The sequence below is a fragment of the Chlorocebus sabaeus genome, chromosome 26, assembly GCF_047675955.1.
Source record: "Chlorocebus sabaeus isolate Y175 chromosome 26, mChlSab1.0.hap1, whole genome shotgun sequence".
NCBI classification, from domain to species: Eukaryota; Metazoa; Chordata; class Mammalia; order Primates; family Cercopithecidae; genus Chlorocebus; species Chlorocebus sabaeus.
Window position 1 is genome coordinate 13,749,890 of NC_132929.1, and position 27,921 is coordinate 13,777,810.

Genomic DNA, 27,921 nt, shown 5'->3' on the forward strand with positions numbered 1-27,921 from the left:
AAAAAAGAAAACATATTTAGAATAATTAGAAAACCACATTTAGGAGCTGGGACACTGGAGGAAGCAAGTATGCTTCTGTTCTTACGGCAATTTACTGAAATATATTTACAATCAAATTTTGATTTCCCAGGTAATGAAGGAGTATGCTTTTGTGACCCAGCTCTGTAAAGATCAAGCCCTCTACATAAAGGTAGAGCTTCTTGGTAAAGGGCTAGCAAAGGGTTTATTAAGGTACAGGATGAAATAGAACCAGGATTTTCAAAGAATACTGTCCAGAGCAATTTCAACACTTCAAGGTGGCGCTACTGGGAGACTTTAAGGTCATCAGCACCCCACCTCGCTACCAATATCACTCTATTTGTCTTTGTCTCCCTGGCAATTCCTGCCCTGCTCTCCCACTCTCTGTGCTGTTAAGTTAATAATTCACACTTCTGCTATTTATAATGTCAGTGATGCCCAGAAACCTATGTGGTGGTAAGGCATAGTGAGCGATCAAGAGTAGTGGTGGGGTGAGGTTTATGAAAGCAGAGAAAGTGGCAGTGGAAATACCAAGCATTCATGGTATCATGTAAAATAACAAGTGCTCATTATGCTTAGAAAAATTAAAAACCTCCTAAGTAGTAACTGGGGCTTCCTTTGTTTCTCTTTGAAGAAGTACCAGGAAACATTGAAGAAAATAGAAGAAGAACTAGAGGCTCGGTTCCTTGAGAGAGAAGTGTAAGCTTTGGCAAAGGAACATCCCGGTTTTGGTAGAAACTCCATCTCAGCCTGAGTCAGAGCAAACAGTTCTCAGACCAATTTCTATGTGGAATTGAATGAGTTCCGACACCACATATCTTTGCCCTCTGTTAGTGATCTGGTTGACCCCGGTAGATCACACCAACTTAAAACTTCCAGTCATTCTCCCATCCTTCTAAAAAGACCTCAGAAACACATCTCCCTTCATAATTTTGTCACATTATCACATTATTATTTGGGTTCATATTGAGAGTAAAAACATGTACTTTAAAAAGAGTTGGTGGTCAGTCACCTTGATAAGTAGGCTATTCCTTATATATCACAGAAAGGCCTTTTAATTAATACCATCCTCACTTCCCCCAAATATATGGACACCGAACCATATTGGATAGACATGAAACTAATCTCTAGACTCATACTACAGCTACCACATTATGTAAACCAGAACTGTACACTGTATTGAACTACAAACATTTAAAATTAGAAATTATAAAGGGAAAGCACTTCTCAAAATACACTGAGTTTGTCAAGAGTCTAAATGGTGAGAAATTACCAAAAACCTCATCTTCATTTCTTGACCCCCTTTGTAAGTTAAATCTTAACGCAGTCAAGCAATATTTCTATTTATGAAATATTTTTAAATCCTTAGATCAAGAACAAGAGATCAAAACTGCATATAGCTTCTATATAGGCCAAATACAAACTGTGGCCTAGGGGCCAGGGTCCTAGGACTTGTAGGTCCTTGTTTCTAAAGGACACCTTCAAGTCACTCAAGATCCCTGCTGAACATTGGTTTATGGCTTGACTGTTAAACCAAGATCCTAGAACAGGTTGCCCAGCAGAATTTTCTGTGCTAGTTAGTAGGTAAAACTAACTACATATGGCAATTGAGTACATAAAAGATGTACTCAACTGAGGAAATGAATTTTAACTTTAATTAATTTAAATAGCTATAGGAAGCCAGTAGTTACAATATTGGACAGTACAGATTTAGAATATAAAGCTTTTTTAAAATAACCATGGTGTAGTATGAATATTTTAGTGCACTTTGTTCAATTTCTGTCCTGGCTCTTATCTTCATAGATCAAAACTTGTGAGCATGAACTCTGTGGAAAAAGAGCATACCAGGCAAAATAATGAGGTAAACACTCCACTCTCCCTTCAGCTCCTCACAGTTGTCATTGCCTTTCAAAGACATCTCCAGCAAACTCTAAGGTACCAAATGTATACCCAGTCTTGCCATGTGCATTTTCCAAGAGAAGTACCAGCTATAATTACAGAGCATTCCAACCCTAAACAAACAAACTAGACTCTAAGGAACAATCTACTTTCTTCTTATTCAGCCATACAAATAACAGGCTCTTAAAAAAACTAGCCAAAGACCTAAGAGAACTCAGAATGGAGGCAAGAGGCAACCTTAATTGAGGGTATGCTCTATAGAAAGAGGCCAGTATAGGGCATATACACCACCTCTTCCATCTCCTGCAATCACATTAGTCTTTCCTGATGATCTCGACATGGTCCCTAATCTCTCATAACACAGAGCACCCACCATCTGTCATCATCTAGTCAGACTTGGCCTGAGAGTTAAAACATAGAAAGCTATTGCTTCTTTATGACAGAATTTCAGTGTCTGTTCATATTTAACATTATGAACCCACCAGCACACATGTAAAGGTCTGAAGGAAACAGAACAATTTCATACGGAGAACCAATCCTCTTGACCTGCTTGATGTCTTGTGGTAGCAAGGATAAAAGGTTAAACCTGGGTTGGGTTTTAATTTTGTAATTTATATTGACTTTAGAGTTCAGGTTAACAATCATCAGAAATTACATACAGTCAAGATAAATTCTCAGAAAAGAGAACTAATCACTTCCTTAAAAGCAAATATCAAATATTGGCCATTGTGCTTGGGTTATCCAAATGGATATATGTTAGGCCATGTCCGTGGTTCTTAGAGTACTGAACAAGTCTTTCTGGCCCTGAAGCTTGCATATTCTGCTTAGTAAACAAAATCCTTGAAATTAATTCGACCTACTTCTGTAGAACCAAGTTTTTGACATCTCCAATGTGTCCTACCATCTCTCCCCACAGCTCATCAAAATATTCCTTCTAACTATGTGTGAGAGGAAAAAAATAAAGTTGTCTACATCAAGCTCATCAGGGTCCCATGATGGTTCAATGACCTAATGTTGTCTGAGCAACTTTGGAGAGAGGATGCCTGAGAATTGACTGTTTGGCATGACATGTAATCTTCCTCAAACTATAGAACAAAATTTGTAATTCCTGAAAGTTTCTTTGTAATTCCAATTATATGAGCCTCATTTTCACAGCTCTAATTTTTTTTAGTAGAAAGAGGAATTCTTACTATATTGTTCAGGCTGGTCTTGAACTCCTGGGCTCAAGGGTTCCTCCCACCTTCGCCTCCCCAGTAGCTAGGACTACAGGCACCCACCACCATGCCTGGCTTGCTCTAAAATGCGATCATAATTCCTCTTTTTATCTCACAAGGAAGGTTAAACGACAATGAAATAACAGAAAATATTTTGAAACAAGAATGCCACAGAAATACAGGATATAGCCTCATCTTTAGATTTTTTTTTCTTCAACTTTTAAAGTTCAGAAGTACATGTGCAGGATGTGCAGGTTTGTTACATAGGTAAACGTGTTCCATGGTGGTTTGCTGCACAGATCATCCCATCACATAGGTATTAAGTCCAGCAGCTATTAGCTATTCCTCCTGATGCTCTCCCTCCCACTACCTCACCCCCACTGACAAGCTCCAGTGTGTGTTGTTCCCCTGCATGTGTCCATGTGTTCTCATCATTCGTCTCCCACTTATAAGTGAGAACATGCAGTGTTTGGGTTTCTGTTCTTGGGTTAGTTGGCTGAGGAAAATGGCTTGCAACACCACCCATGTCCCTGCAATATGTATATGTATCACATATTCTTTATTCAGTCTATCATTGATGGCACTTAGGTTGATTCCATGTCTTTGCTATTGTGAACAGTGCTGCAATGATATTTGTGTGCATGTGTCTCTATGATAGAATGATTTATATTCCTTTGGGTATATACCAAGTATTGACATTGCTGTGTCAAATGGTATTTCTGCCTCTAGGTTTCTGAGGAATTGCCACACTTCTTCCACAATGGTTGAACAAATTTATACTCCCACCAACAGTGTAAAAGCATGCCTTTTTCTCTGCGACCTCACCAGTATCTGTTGTTGTTTGACTTTTAAATAATAGCAATTCTGACTGGCATGAGATGGTATTTCATTGTTGCTTTGATTTGCATTTCTCTAATGATCAGTAATGTCGAACTTTTTTTCGTATGTTTGTTGGCTATATGTATGTCTTCTTTTGAGAAGTGTCTGTTCATGTTCTTTGCCCACTTTTTAATGAGGTTGTTTTTTTCTTGTAAATTTGTTTAAGTTCCTTGTAGACTCTGGGTGTTAGACCTTTGTCTAACACAGTTTTCAAAAATTGTCTCCTATTCTGTAGGTTGTCTGCTCACTCTGATGATAGTTTATTTTCCTGTGCAGAAGCTCTTTAGTTTAACTAGATCCCATTTGTCAATTTTTGCTTTTGTTGCAATTGCTTTTGGCATTTTCATCATGAAATCTTTGCCCATGCCTATGTCCATGGTATTGCCTAGATTTTCTTCTAGGGTTTTAACAGTTTTGGGTTTTACATTTAAGTCTATAATCCATCTTGAGTTAATTTTTGTATATTATGTAAGGAAGCAGTCTAGTTTCAATTTTCTGCATATGGCTAGCCAGTTTTCCCAGCACCATTTATTGAACAGGGAGTCCTTTCCCCATTGTTTGTTTTTGTCAGGTTTGTTGAAGATCAGATGGTTGTAGGCAAGCAGTCTTATTTCTGAGTTTTCTATTTTATTTCATTGGTCTATGTGTCTGTTTTTGTACTAGTACCATGCTGTTTTGGTTACTATAGCCTTGTAGTATAGTTTGAAGTCAGGTAGTGTGATGCCTCTAGCTTTGTTCTTTTTGCTGAGGATTGTCTTGGTTATTGGGGCTCTTTTTTGGTTCCATCTGAATTTTAAAATCATTTTTTTCTAATTCTGAGAAAAATGTCAATGGTAGGTTAATGTGAATAGCATTGAATCTAGAAATTATTGATTCTTTCTATCCAGGAACATGGAATGTTTTTCCATTTTTTTGAGTCCTCTCTGATTTCTTTCAGAGTAGTTTGTAGTTCTCCTTGAAGGAGTCTTTCATTTCCCTTGTTAGCTATATTCCTAGGTATTTTATTTTTTGTAGCAATTGTAAATGGGAGTTCTTTCATCATTTGGCTCTCTGCTTGGCTGTTGTTGGTGTATAGGAACGCTGTGACTTCTGCACACTGAGTTTGTAGCCTGAGACTTTGCTGAAGTTGCTGAAGAGGCTTTTGGGCTGAGATGATGGGGTTTTCTAGATACAGGATCATGCCACCTGCAAACAAAGATAGTCTGACTTCCTCTTTTCCTATCTGAATACCCTTTATTTCTTTCTCTTTCCTGACTGCCCTGGCCTGAACTTCCAATGCTATGTTGAGTAGGAGTGGTAAGAGAGGGCAACCTTGTCTTATGCCATTTTTCAAGGGGAATGCTTCCAGCTTCTGTCTATTTAGTATGATATTGGCTGTGGATTTGTCATATATGGCTCTTATTATTTTGGCATATGTTCTTTCAATACCTAGGTTATTGAGAGTTTTTAACATTAAGGGATGTTGAATTTTATCAGAGGCCTTTTCTGCATCTTGAGATAATCATGTGGTTTTTGTTTTTAGTTCTGTTTATGTGATGGATTATATTTATCGATTTGTGTATGTTGAACCAACCTTGCATCCCAGGGATGAAGCCAAACTTGATCACTCATCTTTAGATTTTTATAGCTTTTAAGACTTCTCTCTTAAGATATGTTTAGGTAGTTTTCTTAGCCTATAAGCTTTTCTAAGGGTCACTGGTTAAGCAGAAGATAGAATGGTATAGTTGAGAGAGCCAAGAATGTGGGGTCAGACAATCCAGGTTCCAGGCCCGATCCTGCCACTAACTAACTATGTGACCTTGGGCAGCATACTTTGACTTTCTGTGCCTTAGTTTAGTTATATAAATATGTAAAAAGGTAGGACAAATAACAATAATAATAAATATATTTAAAATTTTTGGCCTGAAAATTATATGTGCTTATGCATATAAAAAGAATTTGTTAAAGTTATCTAAATAACATATAACTAATGGCTCACTAAATATTATTGGACAATGATAATAGCCTCCAGAAATTGCTTATTTATCAATATCCTTTCTTCTTCTTCCAGGGTACTCCTACCCAAAAGACAGCAACATTTTTCAGTAGAAAGTAAGTAAAATATCTTCAAGTAAACTTCCTATAAAACTGGGAGCCCTATTTAGCCATCCTGACAGAGAGAAAAGTCTAGACAAGGAGAACCTTGTACATGTGTGTGCACACACACATACACACAAGTCAGCAAACTAATGTCTTTGACTGTATTTCTCTATTCTAATGTTATGACTTATTTATTTAAAGGTAATTAATAATCTCAACTTTCCATTATTAAAAATCAACAGCCTTGTGGTATTAAGAAATAGAAATGTGATTATGTAAAAGAGATGTGGCAAATCTCTTATTTACCGCCTTTTCCCTTTAACAATTTGGATTCGCTTCATGTATCTGGTTTCCTAATAGCATTGGTAGAGTAGAATGAAGCCTGTCACATGCTGGTATACCACTGACAAATAAGAGATAGAAGAGAGACAAGCATTATGAGAAAGAGCATCTAACACATAAGGGTTGCTTGAAAATACTCATTAAATTGAAAAGAATTTAAGATTCAAACACCTGAGGAGATATTCATCCTGAGAGAAACACTGTGATAGCAAAGTAAAATTGGTATTCATGAAGCTCCTACATTTTCAAGAAAAGGTCAAATTATATTCAATATAGTCTGTTTAAGAAGGCATAAAGAAACATATATTCAAAATGGTATGAAATATGATTTAGAGAGAGTTCCATCAAAATATTTAACATAAAATTATTGATGCTTAAAGGTCAGTTCCAATTATCTAGAAAATTGGCTTAAGAAGAATACCCCTTCATACCAGATAAATGAAATATTACATCCTTCAATATTCCTAGACACAATATTCCTGAAACAACTAGAAGAATTTTCTCTAGAACTCCTACTTTGTTCTCTTATACTCCAACACAAGGGCCCACCATGGAATTGACTGTGTGGATTTCTAGAATAAGGACTGTCTGCCTAAACAGACTTGGCATCCTGAAGGAAATCTTAGAAAAGAGATCCTGAAAATCTAGCTAATCATGTCAAACTATAAATGTCTTTTTTCTTGTTCTGCTTCTACATCTTGTGGGGCACTGGCACACTGGACACTAACTCAAGAGACAAGAAAGCTAGGCTATTCCTAGGATTTTCCCTGAGAATGCAATCCTAGAACTTCTCATGTGTATTGGCTCAAATTTCATGGAGAGTGGTGGGAAGATTTGTCAAGGGCCTCTGATTCTAATTTTGACCAAGGTGTTGTGCTATAATGAGTGCTGGCTCCTGTCACCAAGATCAACCATAGCAGCAAACTTGAGAAAAGTGGAGGGGAAGGGGCTGTTTTTGACCTTTAAAGGTGAATAGTGAATTTGTCCAGGGGCAGAGGCACCCCCAAAACAGTTGGGTAAGGATAATACAGGAAAGAAATGGTGAAGGTTTGCTCATGCAAATCATAACAAAGCCATAAGGCCTAAATAACTCATCAGTTGAAAGGAAAAAAAAAATCAAGACCACCATAGGGAAGTTTATAAAAAATTATTACAAAATGTTACAGATAACATGAAAGAAGACAACATAATTGTGGATAGAAACTCATATCAAAACAGTAAGAATTGCCTCCAAATGATTAATAAATTCAACCAAATTTCAATCAAACTCTCCAAAGGGTTTGTCATGGAATTGAATAAAATAATTCTAAAATATACTCTATATGAAGAATAAAGGGTCAAGAATAACCTGGACAGTTTTAAAGAGCAGGGAGTGGGGAACACGCCCTTCCAGATATCAGGACTTACTATGACATTATAGTAATCATTGTGGTGTGGTATTGGGACAGGAATAGGAAAACTGCCTAGTGGAATGGAACAAAGAGTTCAGAAACTGTGCACATAGCAAACTTTGGTATGTGACAGTGACTGCATGTCAAAGGAAAAGGAAGAACGAACTGTTCAACAAGAACAGCAGGAAAAAAAAATGGTTATCTATATGAGATTGGATCACTAAATGCAGTATATACAAAAGGCAAGCCCAGATGTGTTAAAGATGTAAATGCTTAAAAAAAAAAATCTTCAAAACTCTGTATTATTTTCTATGCTACATAATAAATTACCCCCAAAACTTAGTGACTTCAGAGAACAAACAATTATTGGCACAGTTTCTATGGGTCAGGTGGTACTAGCCAAGTGGTTCTAGCTAATATCTGTCAAGAAGTTGCAGTTAGGATGTTGACCAAAATTGCAGTCATTACAAGGTTTGGCTGGAGCTAGAAGTTATATTTCCAAGGTAACTAACTTGCGTATCTGGCAAGCTTTTTCTGGTAGTTGACACAAAGTCTCAGTTCCTCACTGCACAGACCCTCCCATAAGGCCACTGGAGTGTCCTCACAACACGATTGCTGGCTTCCTCCACAGTCTGTGGAGAAAGCTACAATACCTTTATGATGTAATCTAGGAAGCTACACTACATACTGTGACTTCCACCATATTCCATTCTTTAGAAGTAAGTTATTAAGTCCAGTCCACACTCCAATCGAGGGGAATTCTCTTGAAAGGAGGAGTAACAAAGAATCTGTAGACATATTTTTAAACGAACATAGACTTTTAATAGAAAATATGGGTATCTTTCAGGTCTTGGGATAGGGAATTTTTGTAAAAACGACACAGAAAGCATTGATTCTAATTAAAGAAAAGATTGACAAACTATACCCTATTAAAATTGAGAATTTTTTTCTTTAACATCTTAGAGCAAGTGAAAGTTATGAAGTTAGAAGGTTATATAACACTACACACAATAGAAAAGGATTGATATCAACAACGTAAAATAAACTCTTATAAATCAATAAGAAAAGCTCAAACTACCTTGTAGATAAATGGGAAAGAAGAAACATGTAAAACCAATAAACCTATCAACAGATGTTCAGCATCACTGTTCCTCAGGGAAATGCATATTGAGGCCACAGTGAGAGATTATTTTACACCCATTTGATCAGCAAAAGTGTTTACATCTGATAATCAAGTGTTGGCGAGGATATGGGTCCACAAAAACTATACCTTGCTAGAGGGTTATAAACCAATGAAACTGTTTTGAAAAACAACTTGCCAAAACAAAACCAAAAATAAACAAAACAAAAAATAAGAGAACAAAATTATTTTAGTGATAAATGCTACCAAGAAAATAAAACATGGTAAAGGACAGAGAATAACCAATAGGCCAGAACATGGGAGAGGGGAGCTGCCATTATAAAGGGTTGTCAGGAAAGGGGGTGATAATCCATGAGAGACATTAGAATATCAATTAGGAGACAGATATGCATTCAGGTATGATTTATTTTTTGTTCCAAGTTTTCTAACCTTCTGGTTAACAGTTTCATGGCATTCTCTTTTTAGGATTTTTTGCTGTCTCTTTTTCATCACCCTATTTTTCATCAGACTGCTGAGCTACCTGTTTTTCCATGTAAGATTCATAAATCCAGATCTCCTCGTCAATGTACTGCCCAAGGTGCTGAGCAGGAGCACCTTGTGGAAGCTCAGATGCTTCTTCTTTCCATCTCTCACACTTGAGACAGAGGACATGTTACCCCACTGATTCCTCAAGAAATATCCTTGAGCAACAGAAGGGAAGTGGGATCCGAGCGTGTAGAAGGGAGGCATGAAACTTGTGGAGGAAAGAGATTTGTTTCAGTTTTTCCCTCATCGTTTGCCTACTTGAATACCTTCCGTCACCACATCATCTTTCCAGGATTAACCTCGCCCAGTAAAAAGCTCTGTAATAGATTTATGTGGCTCTATGGATTGGCTGAATTAGTACCTGATAGTAAACAAATCTGACCATTTGGGGAATTACACAGATGCTAAGAAAAGTTAATTGATAAATTATTCTAGTGAATCTCAAAAATCTGACACACTGGATTCCTGAAATACAGAAGATTACTTACTACTTATATTAGAACTCATAGGTTGTAAGTGACCTTAGCTTAAGGTAATTTATAGCAAATCCATAAATATTTATATTTACATATTTAAATATAAAATAAAAAGCCTATGAATAAATAAGCCAGGCAAGAAATCAGAAGACTCCATCAATTATCTGCCTTTCAAGGACACCAATTTAACAACTAGCTACATAAAGAAAGCACCTTTATAAGAACCAAAAATCAGACGAGCACTCACAGTCTGTAGTTTTAACTTCATACTGCTGAAAGAGGCACTGAAGAGATAGGAAAAACAGTCCGGAATCGCCAACGCCACCCCTTCCCCATCCTCCAGCAGCAGGGGTGTGGTGTGGAGAGCATTTCTGTGTGCTGGGGAGAGAAAGATGGCAGCATCTGTGAGATATTGAACTCAGTGCTTCCCTATTATAACAGAAAACAAAACCAGACCAAACTCACGTGACACCTGCCACAGAGGGATAATTTAAACCAGCCCTAGCTAGTGAAGAATTGCTGATCCCAGCTGTCGGAATTTAAGTTTCTGCAAGCCTTGCCACTGCCAAGCTAAAGTACTTTGGAGGCTTAAATAAAGTTGAAAATCCTAGGTGAGTCCTAGTGCTGCACTAGGCCCAGACACAGTGGACTTGGCGGGGAGCGGGGGTAGTCACAGAGTGGCTAAGGGAGTGCTGGAATTACCCCTCCCCTAATCCCAGGCAGCACAGCACATGACTCCAAAAGAGACCGTTTCCATCTGCGCAAGGAGGACTCAAGTTGGGAGGACTTTGTCTTGCATCTTGAATAGCAGTTCAGCCACTGCAAGATAGGGTACCAGTCAGAGTCACGAAGCCCCCTTCCCAGGCCCTAGCTCCCAGATGACATTTCTAGACACACGCTGGGCCAGAAAGGACCCTGCTACTTTGAAGAGGACTCAGTCCTGGAAGGACTCATCATCTGCTAACTGAAAAGCTTTTGGACCCTGAATAACCAGCAGCAATACTTAGGTACTATATGGGGGGCTTTAGGTGAGACCCTGAGAATTTCTGGCTTCAAGTGAGACTCAGCATAGTCCCAGCTATTGTGGCTATAGGTCAAGATTCCTTCTACCTGAGAAAACAGAGGATAAAAGCAAAGTGGACGTTGTCTTCCAGCTTGGCCACAGTGGGATAGAGCACAGAGTGAGCCCTTGGGTCACCAGTTTCAGGACTTGGTTCTCGGAATACATTTCTGGAACTGCCCTAGGCCAGAGGGGATCTCACTGCCCTGAAGGGTGAGTCCCAGGCCAGGCAGCATTCACTACAAGCTGACTGAAGAGCCTTTGGACTTTCTTTAAAGAAACATTAGTGGGAGTCTGGCAGTACTTCCCATAGACCTATGGTGGCAGTGGCCATGGTGTGAGGCATCTCTGCTTTTGGAAAGGGGAGGGAAGAATGGGAAGAACTGAGACTTTTGGTTTGAAACCCAGCTCATCTGCAGTACAACAGAATATCAGGTAGACTTCTAAAGTTCTTGACTCTAGACCCTGGCCCCTGACAGCACCTCTGGACATGCACAGGGCCAGGGGGAACTCACCACCATGAAGGGAAGGACACAGGCCTGGTTGCTTTGCCACCTGCTGATTGTAGAGCCCCAGGGCCTTGAGTGAACATAGGACATAGCCAGGGAGTGATTACAGCAGACTTTGGGTAAGACCTAGTGCTGTGCTGGCTTCAGGCCTAACCCAGCACAATTCTAGTGGTTTTGGCCACAGAGGTACTTGTGTTACACCACCCAGAGCTCCAGGTGACTCAGAAAAGAGAGAGATGCCATTCATTTGGGGGAAAGTAGGGAAAGAGAATAAGAACCTCTGCCTGATAATCCAGAGAATTCTTCCAGATTTTTCTCAAAGTCATCAAGGTAGTACCTCTACAAATCGGAAAGAACCACAGTATTACTGGGCTTAGGGTTGCCCCTACAGCAGGTAATGGCTTAGATCACAACATCAAAGTCCTTTTGAATATCTAGAAGGCATTCCCAAGTAGAATGGGCACCAACAAGCACAGACTGAGAAGACTACAATAAATGCCTAACTCTTCAATGCCCCAACACCAAACACCTACAAGCATCAACAACATTCAGGAAAACATGACCTCACCAAACTAAGTAAGGCACCAGGGACCAATCCTGGAGAAACAGAGATAGGTGACCTTTCAGGCAGAAAAGTAAAATACCTGTTTTGAGGAAACTCAAATTCAAGATAACACAGAGAAGAAACTCAGAATTCTATCAGATAAATTTAACAAAGAGATTAAAATAATTTAAAAGAATCAAGATCAAGCAGAAATTCTGGAGTTAAAACACATTTAGCATACTGAAGAATACATCAGAGTCTTTTAATAGCAGAATTGATCAAGCAGAAGAAAGAATTGGTGAGGTTAAAGACAGGCTAGTTGAAAATACACAGAAGACACAAAAGGAAAAAATAAAATGAAAAACAACATAGCACACCTACAGGATCTAGAAAGTAACCTCAAAAGAAAAAATCTAAGAGTACTGGCCTCAAAGGGGAAGTAAAGAGATAGGCATAGAAAGTTTATTCAAAGGAATAATAGCAAAGAACTTCCCAAACTTAGAGAAAGATATCAATATCCAAATATAGAACACCAACAGATTTAACCCGAAGAAGACTATGTCAAGGCATTTAATAATCAAAACTCCCAAAGGTCAAGGATAAAGAAAGGATCACAAATGCAACAAGAGAAAAGAAACAAATAATGTACAATGGAGCTCTAATATGTCTGGCAGCAGACATTTCAATGAAAATCTTACAGACCAGGAGAGAGTGGCATGATATATTCAAAGTGCTAGAGGAAATAAGCATTTATCCTGCTATAGTATTCTGGTGAAAATGTCCTTCGAACATGAAGGAGAAATAAAGACTTTCCCAGACAAACAAAATCTGAGGGACTTCATCAACACCAGACCTATCCTATAAGAAATGCTAATGGGAGTACATCAATCAGAAAGAAAAGGACGTTAATGAGCAATAGGAAATTATCTGAAGGTACAAAACTACTGCTAATAGTAAGTACACAGAAAAACACAGTATTATAACATAGTAACTGTGGTATGTAAACTACTCTTAAGTAGGAAAACTAAACAACGAACCAATCAAAAATAACTACAACAACTTTTCAAAACATAGACACTATAACAAGATAAAAATAGAAACAATAAGAAGTTAAAAAGTGGGGGTACAAAGTTAAGAAATAGAGCCTTTGTTTTCTTTTTTCATGTTTGTTTATGCAAGTAATGTTCAGTTGTTATTAGCTTAAAATAATGGGTTATAAGATAGTATTTGCTAACCTCATGGTAATCTCAAAAAACATACAATGAATACACAAAAAAAAAAATGCAAAAAAAAAAAAACAAAACTTAATTATATCACCAGACAGAATCACCTTTACTAGAAGGAAGACAGGAAGAAAAGGAAGAAGGAAGAGAAGACCACAAAACAACAAGAAAACAACTAACAAAATGGCAGAAGTAAGTCTTTACTTATCAATAATAACATTGAATGTAAGTGGACTAAACTCTCCAATCAAAGGACATTGACTGACTGAATGAATTTATGAACAGGACCCAAAGATCTGTTGTCTAAAAGAAACACACTTTAGGCAAGAATAACTATTCTTATATAAGACGAAATAGATTTAACGAGTAAAAATATAAGATATAAGGTCACCACATAATGATAAAGGAGTTAATTCAGCAAGAGGATACAACAATTTTAAATATATATACACCCAACACTGGAGTACTCAGATATATATAGCAAATATTATTAAAGCTAAAGAGAGAGATAGACCTTAATATGATAATACCTGGAGACTTCAACACTCTACCTTCAGCTTTGGACAGATCTCCTAGACAGAAAATCAACAAACAAACATTGGATGTAATCTGCACTGTAGTCCAAATAAACCTAATGGATACTTACAGAACATTTCATCCAGCGGCTTCAGAATACACATTATTTTCCTTAGCACATGGATCACTCTCAAGAATAGACCATATTTTAGGTCACAAAACAGCATTCTCAAAAATTGAAATAATATCAACCATCTTCTCTGACCACAGTGGAATAAAGCTAGAAATCAATAATGAGGAATTTGGGAAAGTATAGAAATACATGGAAATTAAACAATATGTTCCTGAATGACTAGTAGGTCAATGAAGACATTAAGAAGGAAATTTAAAAATTTCTTGAAACAAATGATAATGGAAACACAACATAACAAAACCTACAGGATACAGCAAAAGTAGTACTAAAAGATAAATTTATAGCTATAAGTGCCTATATCAAGAAAGAAGAAAAACTTTAAATAGACAACAAAATGATGCATCTTGAAGAACTAGAAAAGCAAGAGCAAAAAAACGCAAAATTAGTAGAAGAGAAACATAAAGATCAGAGCAGAAATAAATGAAATCAAAATGAAGAAAACAATACAAAAGATCAATGAAACAAAAAGTTTCTTTATTGAAAAGTTAAACAACATTGAAAAACCTGCAGCCAGACTAAGAAAAAAAGAGAGACAATCCAAATAAATGAAATCAGAGGTGAAAAAAGTAGACTTGCAACTGGTCCTGCAGAAATTCAAAGGATTTATTAGGGGCCACTATGAGCGACTATAGGCCAATAAACTGGAAAATCTAGAAGAAATTGACAAATTCCTAGACAAAAACAACAAGATCGAACCATGAAGAAATCCAAACCTGAAAAGACCAATAGCAAGTAATGAGATCAAAGCTGTAATAAATAGTCTCCCAGTAAAGAAAAACCCAGGACCTGATGGCTTCACTCCTGAATTCTTTTTTTTTTTTTTTTTTTTTTTTTTTTGAGACGGAGTCTCGCTCTGCCGCCCAGGCTGGAGTGCAGTGGCCAGATCTCGGCTCACTGCAAGCTCCGCCTCCCGGGTTCACGCCATTCTCCTGCCTCAGCCTCCCGAGTAGCTGGGACTACAGGCGCCCACCACCTCACCCAGCTAGTTTTTTATATTTTTTTTTAGTAGAGATGGGGTTTCACCATGTCAGCCAGGATGGTCTCGATCTCCTGACCTCGTGATCCACCCGTCTCGGCCTCCCAAAGTGCTGGGATTACAGGCTTGAGCCACCGCACCCGGCCTTCACTCCTGAATTCTATCAAACATTTAAAGATGAACTACAGGGGTTGCAATCCTAGTCTCTGATAAAACAAACTTTAAACCAACAAATATCAAAAGAGACAAAGAAGGGCATTATGTAATGGTAAAGGGATGGATGCAACAAGAAGAGCTAGATATCCTAAATATATGTGCACCCAATACAGGAGCACCCAGATTCATAAAGCAAGTTCTCAGAGATCTACAAAGAGACTTAGACTCCCACACTATAATAGTGGAAGACAGCCAGGCGCGGTGACTCACGCCTGTAATCCCAGCACTCTGGGAGGCCAAGGCGGGCGGATAGTCAGGAGATCCAGACTATCCTGGTTAACACGGTGAAACTCCGTCTCTACTAAAAATACAAAAAATTATCCAGGCGTGGTTGCGGGCGCCTGTAGTCCCAGCTACTTGGGAGGCTGAGGCAGGAGAATGGCGTGAACGCGGGAGGCAGAGCTTGCAAGTGAGCCGAGATCAGGTGACTGCACTCCAGCCTGGGTGACAGAGCCAGACTCCATCTCAAAAATAAATAAATAAATAAATAAATAAATAAATAAATAAATAAATAAGTGGAAGACTTTAACACTTAGACTCCCACACTATAATAGTGGAAGACTTTAACACCCCACTGTCAATATTAGATGGATCAACAAGGCAGAAAATTAATAAGAATATCCAGGACTTGAACTCAGCTCTGGACCAAGCAGATCTAATAGACATCTACAGAACTCTCCACCCCAAATCAACGGAATATACATTCTTCTCAGCACCACACTGCACTTATTCCAAAATTGACCACATAATTGGAAGTAAAACACTCCTCAGCAAATGCAAAAGAACGGAAATCATAACAAAGAGCCTCTGAGACCACAGTGCAATCAAATTAGAATTCAGGATTAAGAGTCACTCAAAACCGCACAACTACATGGAAACTAAACAACCTGTTCTTGAATAACTACTTGGTAAATAATGAAATAAAGGCAGAAATAAATAAGTTCTTTGAAACCAATGAGAACAAAGACACAATGTACCAGAATCTCGGGGACACATTTAAAGCAGTGTGTAGAGGGAAATTTATAGGACTAAATGCCCACAAGAGAACCAGGAAAGATCTAAAATCAACACCCTAACACTACAATTAAAAGAACTAGAGAAGCAAGAGTAAACAAATTCAAAAGCAAGCAGAAGGCAAGAAATAACTCAGAACAGAACTGAAGGAGAGAGACATGAAAAACTCTTCAAAAAATCAGTGAATCCAGGAGCTGGTTTTTTGGAAAGATCAACAAAATAGATAGACCACTAGCCAGACTAATAAAGAAGAAAATAGAGAAGAATCAAATAGATGCAATAAAAAATGATAAAGGGGATATCACCACTGATCCCACAGAAATACAAACTATGTCAAAGAATAACCTCTATGCAAATAAACTAGAAAATCTAGAAGAAATGGATAAGTTTCTGGATACATACACCCTCCCAAGACTAAACCAGGATGAAGTCAAATCCTGAATAGACCAATAACAAGTTCTGAAATTGAGACAGCAATTAATAGCCTATCAACCGAAAAAAGTCCAGGACCAGTTGAATTCCTAGCCGAATTCTACCAGAGGTACAAAGAGGAGCTGGCACCATTCCTTCTGAAACTATTCCAAACAACAGAAAAATAGGGAATCCTCCCTCACTCATTTTATGAGGCCAGCATTATCCTGATACCAAAACCTGGCAGAGACACAACAAAAGAAGAAAATTCCAGGCCAATATCCCTAATGAACATCGATTTGAAAATCCTTAATAAAACACTGGCAAACCGAATCCAGCAGCACATCCACCACGATCAAGTTGGCTTCATCCCTGGGATGTGAGGCTGGCTCAACATATGCAAATCAATAAACATAATCCTTCATATAAACAGAACCAATGATAAAAATCACATGATTATCTCAATAGATACAGAAAAGGCCTTCAACAAAATTCAACAGCTCTTCATGCTAAAAACTCTTAATAAACTAGGTATTGATGGAACATTTTTCAAAATAATGAGTGCTATTTATGACAAACCCACAGCCAATATCATACTGAATGGGAAAAAACTGGAGGCATTCCCTATGAATACCAGCACAAGACAAGGATGCCCTCTCTCACTCCTATTCAACATAGTATCGGAAGTTCTGGCCAGGGCAATCAGGCAAGAGAATAAAATAAAAGGTATTCAATTCGGAAAAGAGGAAGTCAAATTGTCTCTGTTTGTAGATGACATGATTGTATATTTAGAAAACCACATCATCTCAGCCCAAAATTTCCTTAAGCTGATAAGCAACTTCAGCAAATCTCAGGGTACAAAATCAATGTGCCAAAATTACAAGCATTCCTATACACCAATAATAGACAAACAGAGAGCCAAATCATGAGTAAACTCCCATTCACAATTGCTACAAAGAGAATGATATACCTAGGAATATAACTTACAAGGGAAGAGAAGGACCTCTTCAAAGAGAACTACAAACCACTCCTCAAGGAAATAAGAGAAGATACAAACAAATGGAAAAACATTCCGTGCTCACAGATAGGAATAATCCATATCATGAAAATGGCCATACTGCCCAAAGTAATTTATAGATTCAGTGCTATCCCCATCAAGCTACCATTGACTGTCTTCAAAGAATTGGAAAAAACTACTTTAAATTTCATATGGAACTAAAAATGAGCCCATATAGCAAAGACAATCCTAAGCAAAAAGAACAAAGCTGGAGGCATCACACTACCTGACTTCAAACTATACTGCAAGGCTACAGTAACCAAAAAAACATGGTACTGGTACCAAAACACATACATAGACTAATGGAACAGAACAGAGGCCTCAGAAATAATGCCACACATATACAACCATCCGATCTTTGATAAACCTGACAAAAACAAGAAATGGGGAAAGGATTCCCTATTTAATAAATGGTGTTGGGAAAACTGGCTAACCATATGTAGAAAGCTGAAACTGGATCCCTTCCTTACATCTTATACAAAAATTAATTCCAGATGGATTAAAGACTTAAACATAAGACCTAAAACCATAAAAACCCTAGAAGAAAACCTAGGCAATACCATTCAGGACACAGGCATGAGCAAATACTTCATGACTAAGACACCAAAAGCAATGGCAACAAAAGCCGAAATAGACAAATGGGATATACTTAACTAAAGAGCTTCTCCACAGCAAAAGAAACTGTCATCAAAGTGAACAGGCAACCTACAGAATGGGAGAAAAATTTTGCAATGTATCCATCTGACAAAGGGCTAATATCCAGAATTTACAAAGAACTTAAACAAATTTACAAGAAAAAAAAAAGAAACCACCAAAACGTGGGCAAAGGATATGGACAGACACTTTCCAAAAGAAGACATTTATGCAGCCAACAAACGTGAAAAAAAGCTCATCATCACTGGTCATTAGAGAAATGCAAATGAAAACCACAGTGAGATACCATCTCACACCAGTTAGAATGGCAATCATTAAAACATCAGGAAACAACAGATGCTGGGGAGAAAGTGGAGAAATAGGAATGCTTTTACACTGTTAGTGGGAGTGTAAATTAGTTCAACCATTGTGGAAGATAGTGTGGCATTTCCTGAAGGATCTAGAACTAGAAATACCATTTGACCCAGCCATCCCATTACCGGGTATATCCCCAATGGATTATAAATCATTCTACTAAAAAGACACATGCACACGTATGTTTATTGTGGCACTGTTCACAATAGCAAAGACTTGGAACCAACCCAAATGCTCATCAATGATAGACTAGATAAAGAAATTGTGACATGTATACACCATGGACTACTATGCAGCCATAAAAAAGGATGAGTTCATGTACTTTGCAGTGCAACAGATGAAGCTTGAAACCATCATTCTCAGCAAATTAACACAAGAACTGAAAACCAAACACCATTCTCACTCATAAGTGGGAGTTGAACAAGAGAACACATGAACATGGAGGGGAACATCACACACAGGGGCCTGTCAGGGGGTGGGAGGTTAGGGGAGGGATAGCATTAGGAGAAATACCTAATGTAGATGATGGGTTGATGGGTGCAGCAAACTACCATGGCACATGTTTATCTATGTAACAAACCTGCACATTCTGCACATGTACCTCAGAACTTAAAGTATAATTAAAAAATAAATAAAGATGAACAATACCAATTCTATTCAAACTATTCCAAAATGCAGAAGAGGAGGAAATACTTCCAAATGCATTCTATAAGGTCAATATTACTCTGACACCAAAACCAGACAAAGACACATCAAAAAAGAAATCTACAGGCCAAAATATCTGATGAATATTGGTGCAAAATCCTCCACAAAATACCAGCAAACCAAATTCAACAATACATTAAAAAGATCATATATCATGACCTGGGATGCAGGGATAGTTCAACATACACAAATCAATCAGTGTGATTCATTATATGTACAGAATGAAGGACAAAAACCATATGATCATTTCAATTGATGCTGAAAAAGCAATTGATAAAATTCAACAATGTTTCATGATAAAAGCCCTCAAAGAACTGGAGATAGAAAGAACATATCTCAACATAATAAAAGCCATATATGACAGACTCACAGCTAGTATCATACTGATTGAGGAAAAACTGAAGGCCTTTCCTCTAATTTCTGGAACATGTCCACTTTCATGACTGTTATTCAATATAGTACTGGAAATCCTAGCTAGAGCAATCAGAAAAGATAGAGAAATAAAGAACATCCAAATTGAAAGAAGTCAAATTCTGCTTGTTTTCAGATGATATTATATTTGGAAAAAAATAAAGAATACACCACAAAAGGCTATTTAAAACTGATAAACAAATTCAGTAAAGTTGCAGGATACAAAATCAACATACAAAAATAACTTTTTTTTGTAAGTTATTGGGGTACAGTTGGTATTTGGCTACATGAGTAAGTTCTTTAGTGGTGATTTGTGAGATTCTGGTGCACCCATCACCCCAGCAGTATACACTGCACTATATTTGTAGTCTTTTTAAAAATATTTTTGTCCCTATATTTTTGTCCCTCACCCCCACCACTTTTCCCCACAAGTCCCCAAAGTCCATTGTATCATTCGTATGCCTTTGTGTCCTCATAGTTTAGCTCCCACATATCAATAATAACATATGATATTTGGTTTTCCATTCCTGAGTTACTTCCCTTAGAATAATGGCTTCAATCTCATCTAGGTTGCTGCAAATGCCATTATTTCATTTCTTTTTATGACTGAGTAGTATTCTATCATATAAATATACCACAATTTGTTTATCCATTAGTTGATTGATGGGCATTTGGGTTGGTTCCACGATTTTGCAATTGCAAATTGTGCTGCTATAAACATGAGTGTGCAAATATCTTTTCTGTATGATGACTTCTTCTCCTCCTGGTAGATATCCAGTAGTGGGATTGCTGGATCAAATGGTAGTTCTTTTAGTTGTTTAAAGAATTTCTACAGTGTTTTCCATAGTGTTTGTACTAGTTTACATTCCCACCAGCAGTGTAGAAGTGTTCCCTCTTCACCACATCCACGTGAATATCTACTGTTTTTTCATTTATTTTTTTTATTATGGCCATTCTTGCAAGAGGAAGGTGGTTCACATTGTGGTTTTGATTTGCATTTCTTTGATCATTAGTGATATTGAGCATTTTTTCATATGTTTGTTGGTCATTTGTATATCTTCTTTTGAGAATTGTCTATTCATGTCCTTAGCCTACTTTTTGATGGGATTGTTTGGTTTTTCTTGCTGACTTGTTTGAGTTTGTTGTAGATTCTGAATATAGATTCCGAATAGTCCCTTGTCAGATGTATAGATTGTGAAGATTTTCTGCCACTCTGTGGACTGTCTGTTTACTCTGCTGACTATTCCTTTTGCCAGACAAAAGTTCTCTAGTTTAATTAAGTCTCAGCTATTTATCTTTGTTTTTATTGCATTTGTTTTTGGGCTCTTGGTCATGAAATCCTTGCCTAAGCCAGTGTCTAAAAGGATTTTTCCAACGTTATCTTCTAGAATTTTTATAGTTTCAGGTCTTAAATTTAAGTCCTTAATCTGTCTTGAGCTGATTTTTGTATAAGGCAAGAGATGAGGATCCACTTTCATTCTCCTACATGTGGCTATCCAGTTATCCCAGCACTATTTATTGAAAAGGGTGTCCTTTCCCCACATTATGTTTTTGTTTGCTTTATCGAAGATCAGTTGGCTATAAGTATTTGGGTTTATTTCTGAGTTCTCTATTCTGTTCCATTGGTCTACGTGCCTATTTTTATACCAGTACCATGCTGTTTTGGTGACTATAGCCTTATAGATTAGTTTGAAATCAGGTAATGTCATGCCTCCAGATTTGTTCTTTTTGCTTAGTCTTGCTTTGGCTATGTGGGCTCTTTTTTTGTTTTACATCAATTTTAGAATTGTTTTTTCTAATTCTGCAAAGAATGATGGTGGTATTTTGATGGGGATTGCATTGAATTTGTAGATTGCTTTTGGCAGTATGTCATTTTCACAATACTGATTCTACCCATCAGTGAGCATGGGATGTGTTTCCATTTGTTTGTGTCAACTATGATTTCTTTCAGCAATGTTTTTTAGTTTTTCTTGTAGAGGTCTTTCGTCTCCTTGTTTAGGTAAATTCCTAAGTATTTTATTTTATGTTTGCAGCTACTGTAAAAGGGGTTGAATTCTTGATTTGATTCTCCCCTTGGTCACTGTTGGTGTATAGAAGAGCTACTGATTTGTGTACATTAATCTTGTATCTGGAAACTTTGTTGAATTCTTCTATCAGTTCTAGGAGCCTTCTGGAGGAGTCTTTAGGGTTTTCAAGGTAAACGATCATATCATCAGCAAACAGTGGCAGTTTGACTTCCTCTTTACCGATTTGGATGCCCTTTTTTTTTTCTCTTGTCTGATTGCTCTGGCTAAGACTTACAGTACTATGTTGAACAGGAGTAGTGAGAGTGGGCATCCTTGTCTTGTTCCAGTTCTCAGGGGGAATGCTTTCAACTTTTCCCTATTCGGTATTATGTTGGCTGGTGATTTGTCTTTTCCCTATTTGGTATTATGTTGGCTGGTGATTTGTCATAGATGGCTTTTATTACATTGAAGTATCTCCCTTGTATGCCAATTTTGCTGAGAGTTGTAACCACAAAGGGATGCTGGATTTTGTCAAATGCTTTTTCTTCATCTATTGAGATGATCACATGATTTTGGTTTTAATTCTGTTTATGTGGTATATAACATTTGTAGACTTGGGTATGTTAAACTATCCCTGCATCCCTGGTATGAAACCCACTTGATCATGATGGATTATCTTTTTGATATGTTGTTGAATTCAGTTAGCTAGTATTTTGTTAAGGATTTTAGTATCTATGTTCACCAAGGATATCAATCTGTAGTTTTGTTTTTTGGTTGTGTCCTTTCTTGGTTTTGGTATTAGGGTGATAGTGGCTTCACAGAATGAATTGGGGGGTGTGGGGGTTCCCTCTTTCTCTATCTTGTGGAATAGTGTCAAAATGATTGGTACCAATTCTTCTTTGAATGTCTTGTAGAATTCTTCTGTGAATCCATTCGGTCCTGGACTTTTTCTGTTGGTGGTAATTTTTAAATTGTCATTTCTATCTCGCTGCTTGTTATTGGTCTGTTCAGGGTATCTAATTCTTCCCAATTTAAGCTAGGAGGGTTGTATCTTTCCAGGAATTTATCCATCTCTTCTAGGTTTTATCGTTTATGTGTGTAAAGGTGTTCATAATAACCTTTAATAATCTTTTGTATTTCTGTGGTGTCACTTGTAATATCTCCTGTTTCATTTCTTAACGAGGTTATTTGGATTTTCTCTCTTCTTTTCTTTGTTTATCTTGCTAATGATCTATCAATTTTATCACTCTTTTCAAAGAACCAGCTTTTTGTTTCATTTATCTTGTGCATTTCTGTTGTTGTTGTTGTTGTTGTTTGTTTCAATTACATTTAGTTTTGTTCTAATCTTTGTTATTTCCTTTCTTCTGCTGGGTTTGGTGTGGTATGTTCTTGTTTCTGTAGTTCCTTGAGGTGTGACCTTAGAATGTCAGCTTGTGCTCTTTCAGTCTTTTTGATGTAGGTGTCAAGGGCTATAAACTTTCCTCTTAGCACTGCCTTTGCTGTATCCCAGATGTTTTGATAGGTTGTGTCATTATTGTCCTTCAGTTAGAAGAATTTTTTAATTTCCATCTTCATTTCATTTTTGACCCATTGCTCATTCAGGAGCAGGTTATATAATTTCCATGTATTTCCATCGTTTTGAAAGTTCCTTTTTATGTTGATTTCCAGTTGTATTCCACTGTGGTCTGAGAGAGTGCTTGATATAATTTAAATTTGCTTAAATTTATTAAGGCTCATTTTATGGCCTATCATATGGTATACATTGGAGAAAGTTCCATGTGCTGTTGAATAGAATGTGTATTCTGCAGTTGTTGGATAAAATGTTCTATATGTATCTGTTAAGTCCATTTGTTCCAAGATACAATTTAAATCCATCGTTTCTTTATTGACTTTCTGTCTTGATGACCTACCTACTGCTGTCAGTGGAGTATGGAAGTTCCCCACTATTATCAAGTTGCTGTCTATCTCATTTCTTAGGTCTATTACTAATTGTCTTATAAATTATGGAGCTCAAATGTTAGGTCTATATATGTTTAGGATTGTGATATTTTCCTGTTGGACAAGGCCTTTTACCATCATATAATGTCCCTCTTTGTCTTTTTTAACTGCTGTTGCTTTAAAGTTTGTTTTGTCTGATATAAGAATAGCTACCTCTTCCTTGAATATTTATCCCTTCACTTCTTGTTTCATTTTTTGGATTCCCTTGCATTGGGCTTTCCCTTTCTCTGGTGCCTCCCTAATTAACTTAATAACTAACCTCCTGAATTCTTTTTCAGGTAAATCAGGGATTTTTTTTTTCTTGACTTCAATCCACTGCTGGTGAACTAGTGTGATTTGGGGGGGTGTTAAAGAGCCTTGTTTTGTCCTATTACCAGAGTTGGTTTTCTGGTTCCTTCTCATTTGGGTAGGCCCTGTTAGAGGGAAAGTCTAGGACTGAAGGCTGTTGTTCAGATTATTTTGTCCGATAGGGTGTTCCCTTGATGTAGTACTCTCCCCCTTTTCCTAAGACTGTGGATTCTTGTGAGCTGAACTGCAGTGATTGTTGCCTCTCTTCTGGGTCTAGCCACCCAGCAAGTCTACCAGGTGCCAGGCTGGTACTGGGGGTTGTCTGCACAGAGTCCTGTCATGTGAACTGTCTATGGGTCTCTCAGCCATTAATACCAACAGAGTATTTGGGGTGTCTTCTGGGTCCTGCAGGAGCAGTCCACTTCCTTCAGAGGGTCTGTGAGTCCTCTCAGAATTGCTGGTTTGTTCTTGAAGTTGATCTGGAGCTACAATTCAAAATGCGAGCCTCTGCATGCTTCTCTCTCTGTCTGAGTTGGAGCTGCCATCTAGTCCTGCCTCCCATCCACCATGATGACCTGTCCCCACTTTGTGAAAATCAGTAGGATTTCTATATGCCAACAGTGAACAGTCTGAAAAAAAAAATAAAAAATAATTCTACTTATCATAGCCACAAATAAAATTAAATATCTAGGAATTAACCAAAGAAGTGAAAGATCTTTATAATGAAAAATGTAAAACACTGATGAAGGAAATTGAAGAGGACACCAAAAAATGGAAAGTTATTCCAAGTTCATGGATTGGAAGAAATAATATTGTTAAAATATCCATACTACCCAAAGCAATCTACAGATTTAGTGCAATTTTTATCAAAATACCAATGACATTCTTCACATAAATTTTTTTAAAAAAAACTATTCTAAAATGTATAGGGAGCCACCAAAGACCCAGAATAGCCAAAACTATTCTAAGCAAAAAGAATAAAACAGGAGGAATCACATTACTTGACTTCAAATTATACTACAGAGCTATAGTGACCAAAGCAGCATGGTACTGGCATAAAAACAGACACACATACCAACGGAACATAATAGAGAACCCAGAAACAAATCTGCACACCTTGGCACCTACAGAGGTGCCAAGAACAAATATGGGAGAAAAGACAGTCTCTTCAATAAATGAAACTGAGAAAATTGGATATCCATATGCAGGAAAATGAAACTAAATCCCTGTCTCTCACCATATACAAAAGTCAAATCAAAATGGATTGAAGTCTTAAATCTAAGTCCTCAGCCTATGAAACCATCACAAGAAAACATCAGAGAAACCCTCCAGTACATTGATCTGAGCAAAAATTTCTTGAGTAATACCTTACAAGCACAGGCAACCAAGACAAAAATGGACAAATGAGTTCTCATCAAGTTAAAAAGCTTCTGCATAGCAAATGAAACAATCAACAAAGAGACACATCACAGAATGGGGGAAAATATTTGCAAACTACTCTTCTGACAAGGGATTCATAACCAGGATATACAAGGAGCTCAAACAACTCTATAGGAAATAAATCTAATAATCTGATTTAAAATGGGCAAAAGATTTGAATAGACATTTCTAAAAGCATACATACAAATGGCAAACAGGCATGTGAAAGGTACTTGACATCACTGATCATCGGAGAAATGCAAATCAAAACTACAATGAGATATCATCTCACCCCAGTTAAAATGGCTTATATCCAAAAACGGAATAACAAATGCCGGCAAAGATAGAGAGAAAAGGGAATGTTCATACACTATTAGTGGGAACGTAAGTTAGTACAAACACCATAGAGAACAGTTTGGAGGTTCCTCAAAAAACTAAAAATAGAGCTACCATATGATTCAGCAATCCCACTGCTGGGTATATACTCAAAGGAAATCAGTATATTGAAGAGCCATCTACACTTTCATGTTCACTGCAGCACTGTTCACAATAGCCAAAATTTGGAATCAACCTAAGTGCCCATCAACAGATGAATGAATAAAGAAAATATGGTACATCTACACAAGAGAGTGCTATCCAGCCATAAAAAGAAAATGAGATTCTGTCATTTGCATTGGAACTGGAGGCCATCAGGCTAAGTGAAATAAGCCATGCACAAAAAGACACACATCACATGTTCTCATTTATTTGTAAAACCTAAAAATCAAAATAATTGAACTCATGAAGATAGAGAGTAGAAGAACGGTTACCAGAGGTTGTGAAGGGTGATGGCAGGGAGGTGAGAATGCTTAGTGGATTTTCTTTTTTAAAGTAAGACCTAGTATTTTATAGCAAAACAGGGTGACTATCATCAATAACAATTTAATTGTACATTTTTAAATAACTAAAAGAGTATAATTAATTTGTAAACACAATGGATAAATGCTTGAGGAGATAGGTACATCATTTTACATGATGTGATTATTACTCATTGCATACCTGTATCAAAACGTTTCATATACCCCATAAATATACACACCTACTATGTACCCACAAAATTTTTTTAAGTGCATGAATAGATTTGGGGCTTTAGACAAGGCTAGAGCAAGAAACCTCAAAACAATGTCTTTGAGACATCGTTTCTTTTTCTTCTCTCTTCAGATGGGTCTTCTCCTTTTAGTGACAAGATAGCTGCCAACAACCTAAATCTCGTACTACCAGATTAGCAGTCTTTGCAGAATAAAAGCATTTTCCAATAGGTTCAGCAGTAAAGTACAGAAAAGGTCATAAACTGGCCTATCTGAAGTCAATTGCCTACCCTGTCCCACAGTCAATGTGGCCAGAGGGATGGAATACTCCGATTGGTCAAGCTTATGTCATATGTTCAGCCCCTTATTAAGGATTAAGAGTAGTAAAAGAAGAAGAACAAAGTAAGGGAATCACCTAAACTATGTGGAATGCATTTCTCCCAGTAAAACAGGCTCAGTTCCTATGGAAGAGAAAAGGGATGCTGGGCATGCAAAAGCAAAGGTCTACTTCATTGTTAAACTCTGTGTCTTCGTATAAGCAAAAATTATAACTTCTAAAGACTGTAGGTTAAGGTGGCGAAAGCTACTACAAAGAGCTCAGTTTAAGAACCATGTAAATAATCAGGTCACTAGGACTAAAGTAAGCAACAATTCTAAAATAACTAGAATATGACTGGTATAAATTGCTTCACCAACTCAAAGTAGCATATACATCACACCTCTTATTTTTCCAATTAATTGCTGAAATACTCACATGCCTTACTAATAGGATATACTCTACATTATTTTCCAGTACAAGAGAAAATTATTTTAAATGATAAGGTTTTAGGTCTAAAAATGTCATTAACTTTAAGAAAGCTGGTATCAAGCAGGTCATATTTTCTAGGCATTGTGCAATGACTATAGAAATTATGAAAATGTGTAACCAACCAGTAATATCTAGCCACATGCAAATTTTATAAAAGATCCTTTTAATTAACTTCTCGATTAAATGGAAAATCCAAACTGAGGTTACTTTTATAGGGTCAGTTACATGCTAAGGAGGAAGCATAGAGAATAGAATGGTTCCCAGAGGCTGTCACCTTCTTAATTTAAGGTAAAAAATTCTACTCTATTAGCTTAGTATTAGATGAAAACAGAAATTCTGGTCACATACAGGTCCAGTTCACTGCAGTGAAGTATATCTTTTCAGAAAGTTGTATAAAATTGAATAATATACGATGTATTAAATTTAAAAAAAAAACAAAAACAGGATATATTTGAACTCCTTCTTGAAGTTATTCCTCCTGCCTAAATTGTCAGGAGTCTTTACAGCTCTTAAGTCCAAGGGCAGGGA

The 27,921-nt window shown here is 37.2% G+C and overlaps 1 protein-coding gene across 5 annotated transcripts in view; it reads left to right on the forward strand.

Moving 5' to 3' along the window:
• The window catches only part of TMCO5A (transmembrane and coiled-coil domains 5A), a 63,813-nt gene that overhangs the window by 6,769 nt on the left and 29,123 nt on the right, over nucleotides 1–27,921 (forward strand). The window contains exons 8-12 of one of the 5 annotated variants that reach the window (XR_012091454.1): nucleotides 131–190; nucleotides 653–717; nucleotides 1,822–1,879; nucleotides 6,061–6,101; nucleotides 9,429–9,495. Coding sequence is in view for 3 of the 5 variants with exons in the window: in XM_008017101.3 (XP_008015292.1) it covers nucleotides 131–190; nucleotides 653–717; nucleotides 1,822–1,879; nucleotides 6,061–6,101; nucleotides 9,429–9,627 (423 nt within the window). In the remaining 2 variants the exon portion in view is untranslated. Of the gene's footprint in view, nucleotides 1–130; nucleotides 191–652; nucleotides 750–1,821; nucleotides 1,880–6,060; nucleotides 6,102–9,428; nucleotides 9,816–26,718; nucleotides 27,850–27,921 lie in introns of those variants that run through there. The other 4 variants (XR_012091455.1, XM_038009823.2, XM_008017101.3 and 1 more) reach the window with 4 other exon arrangements.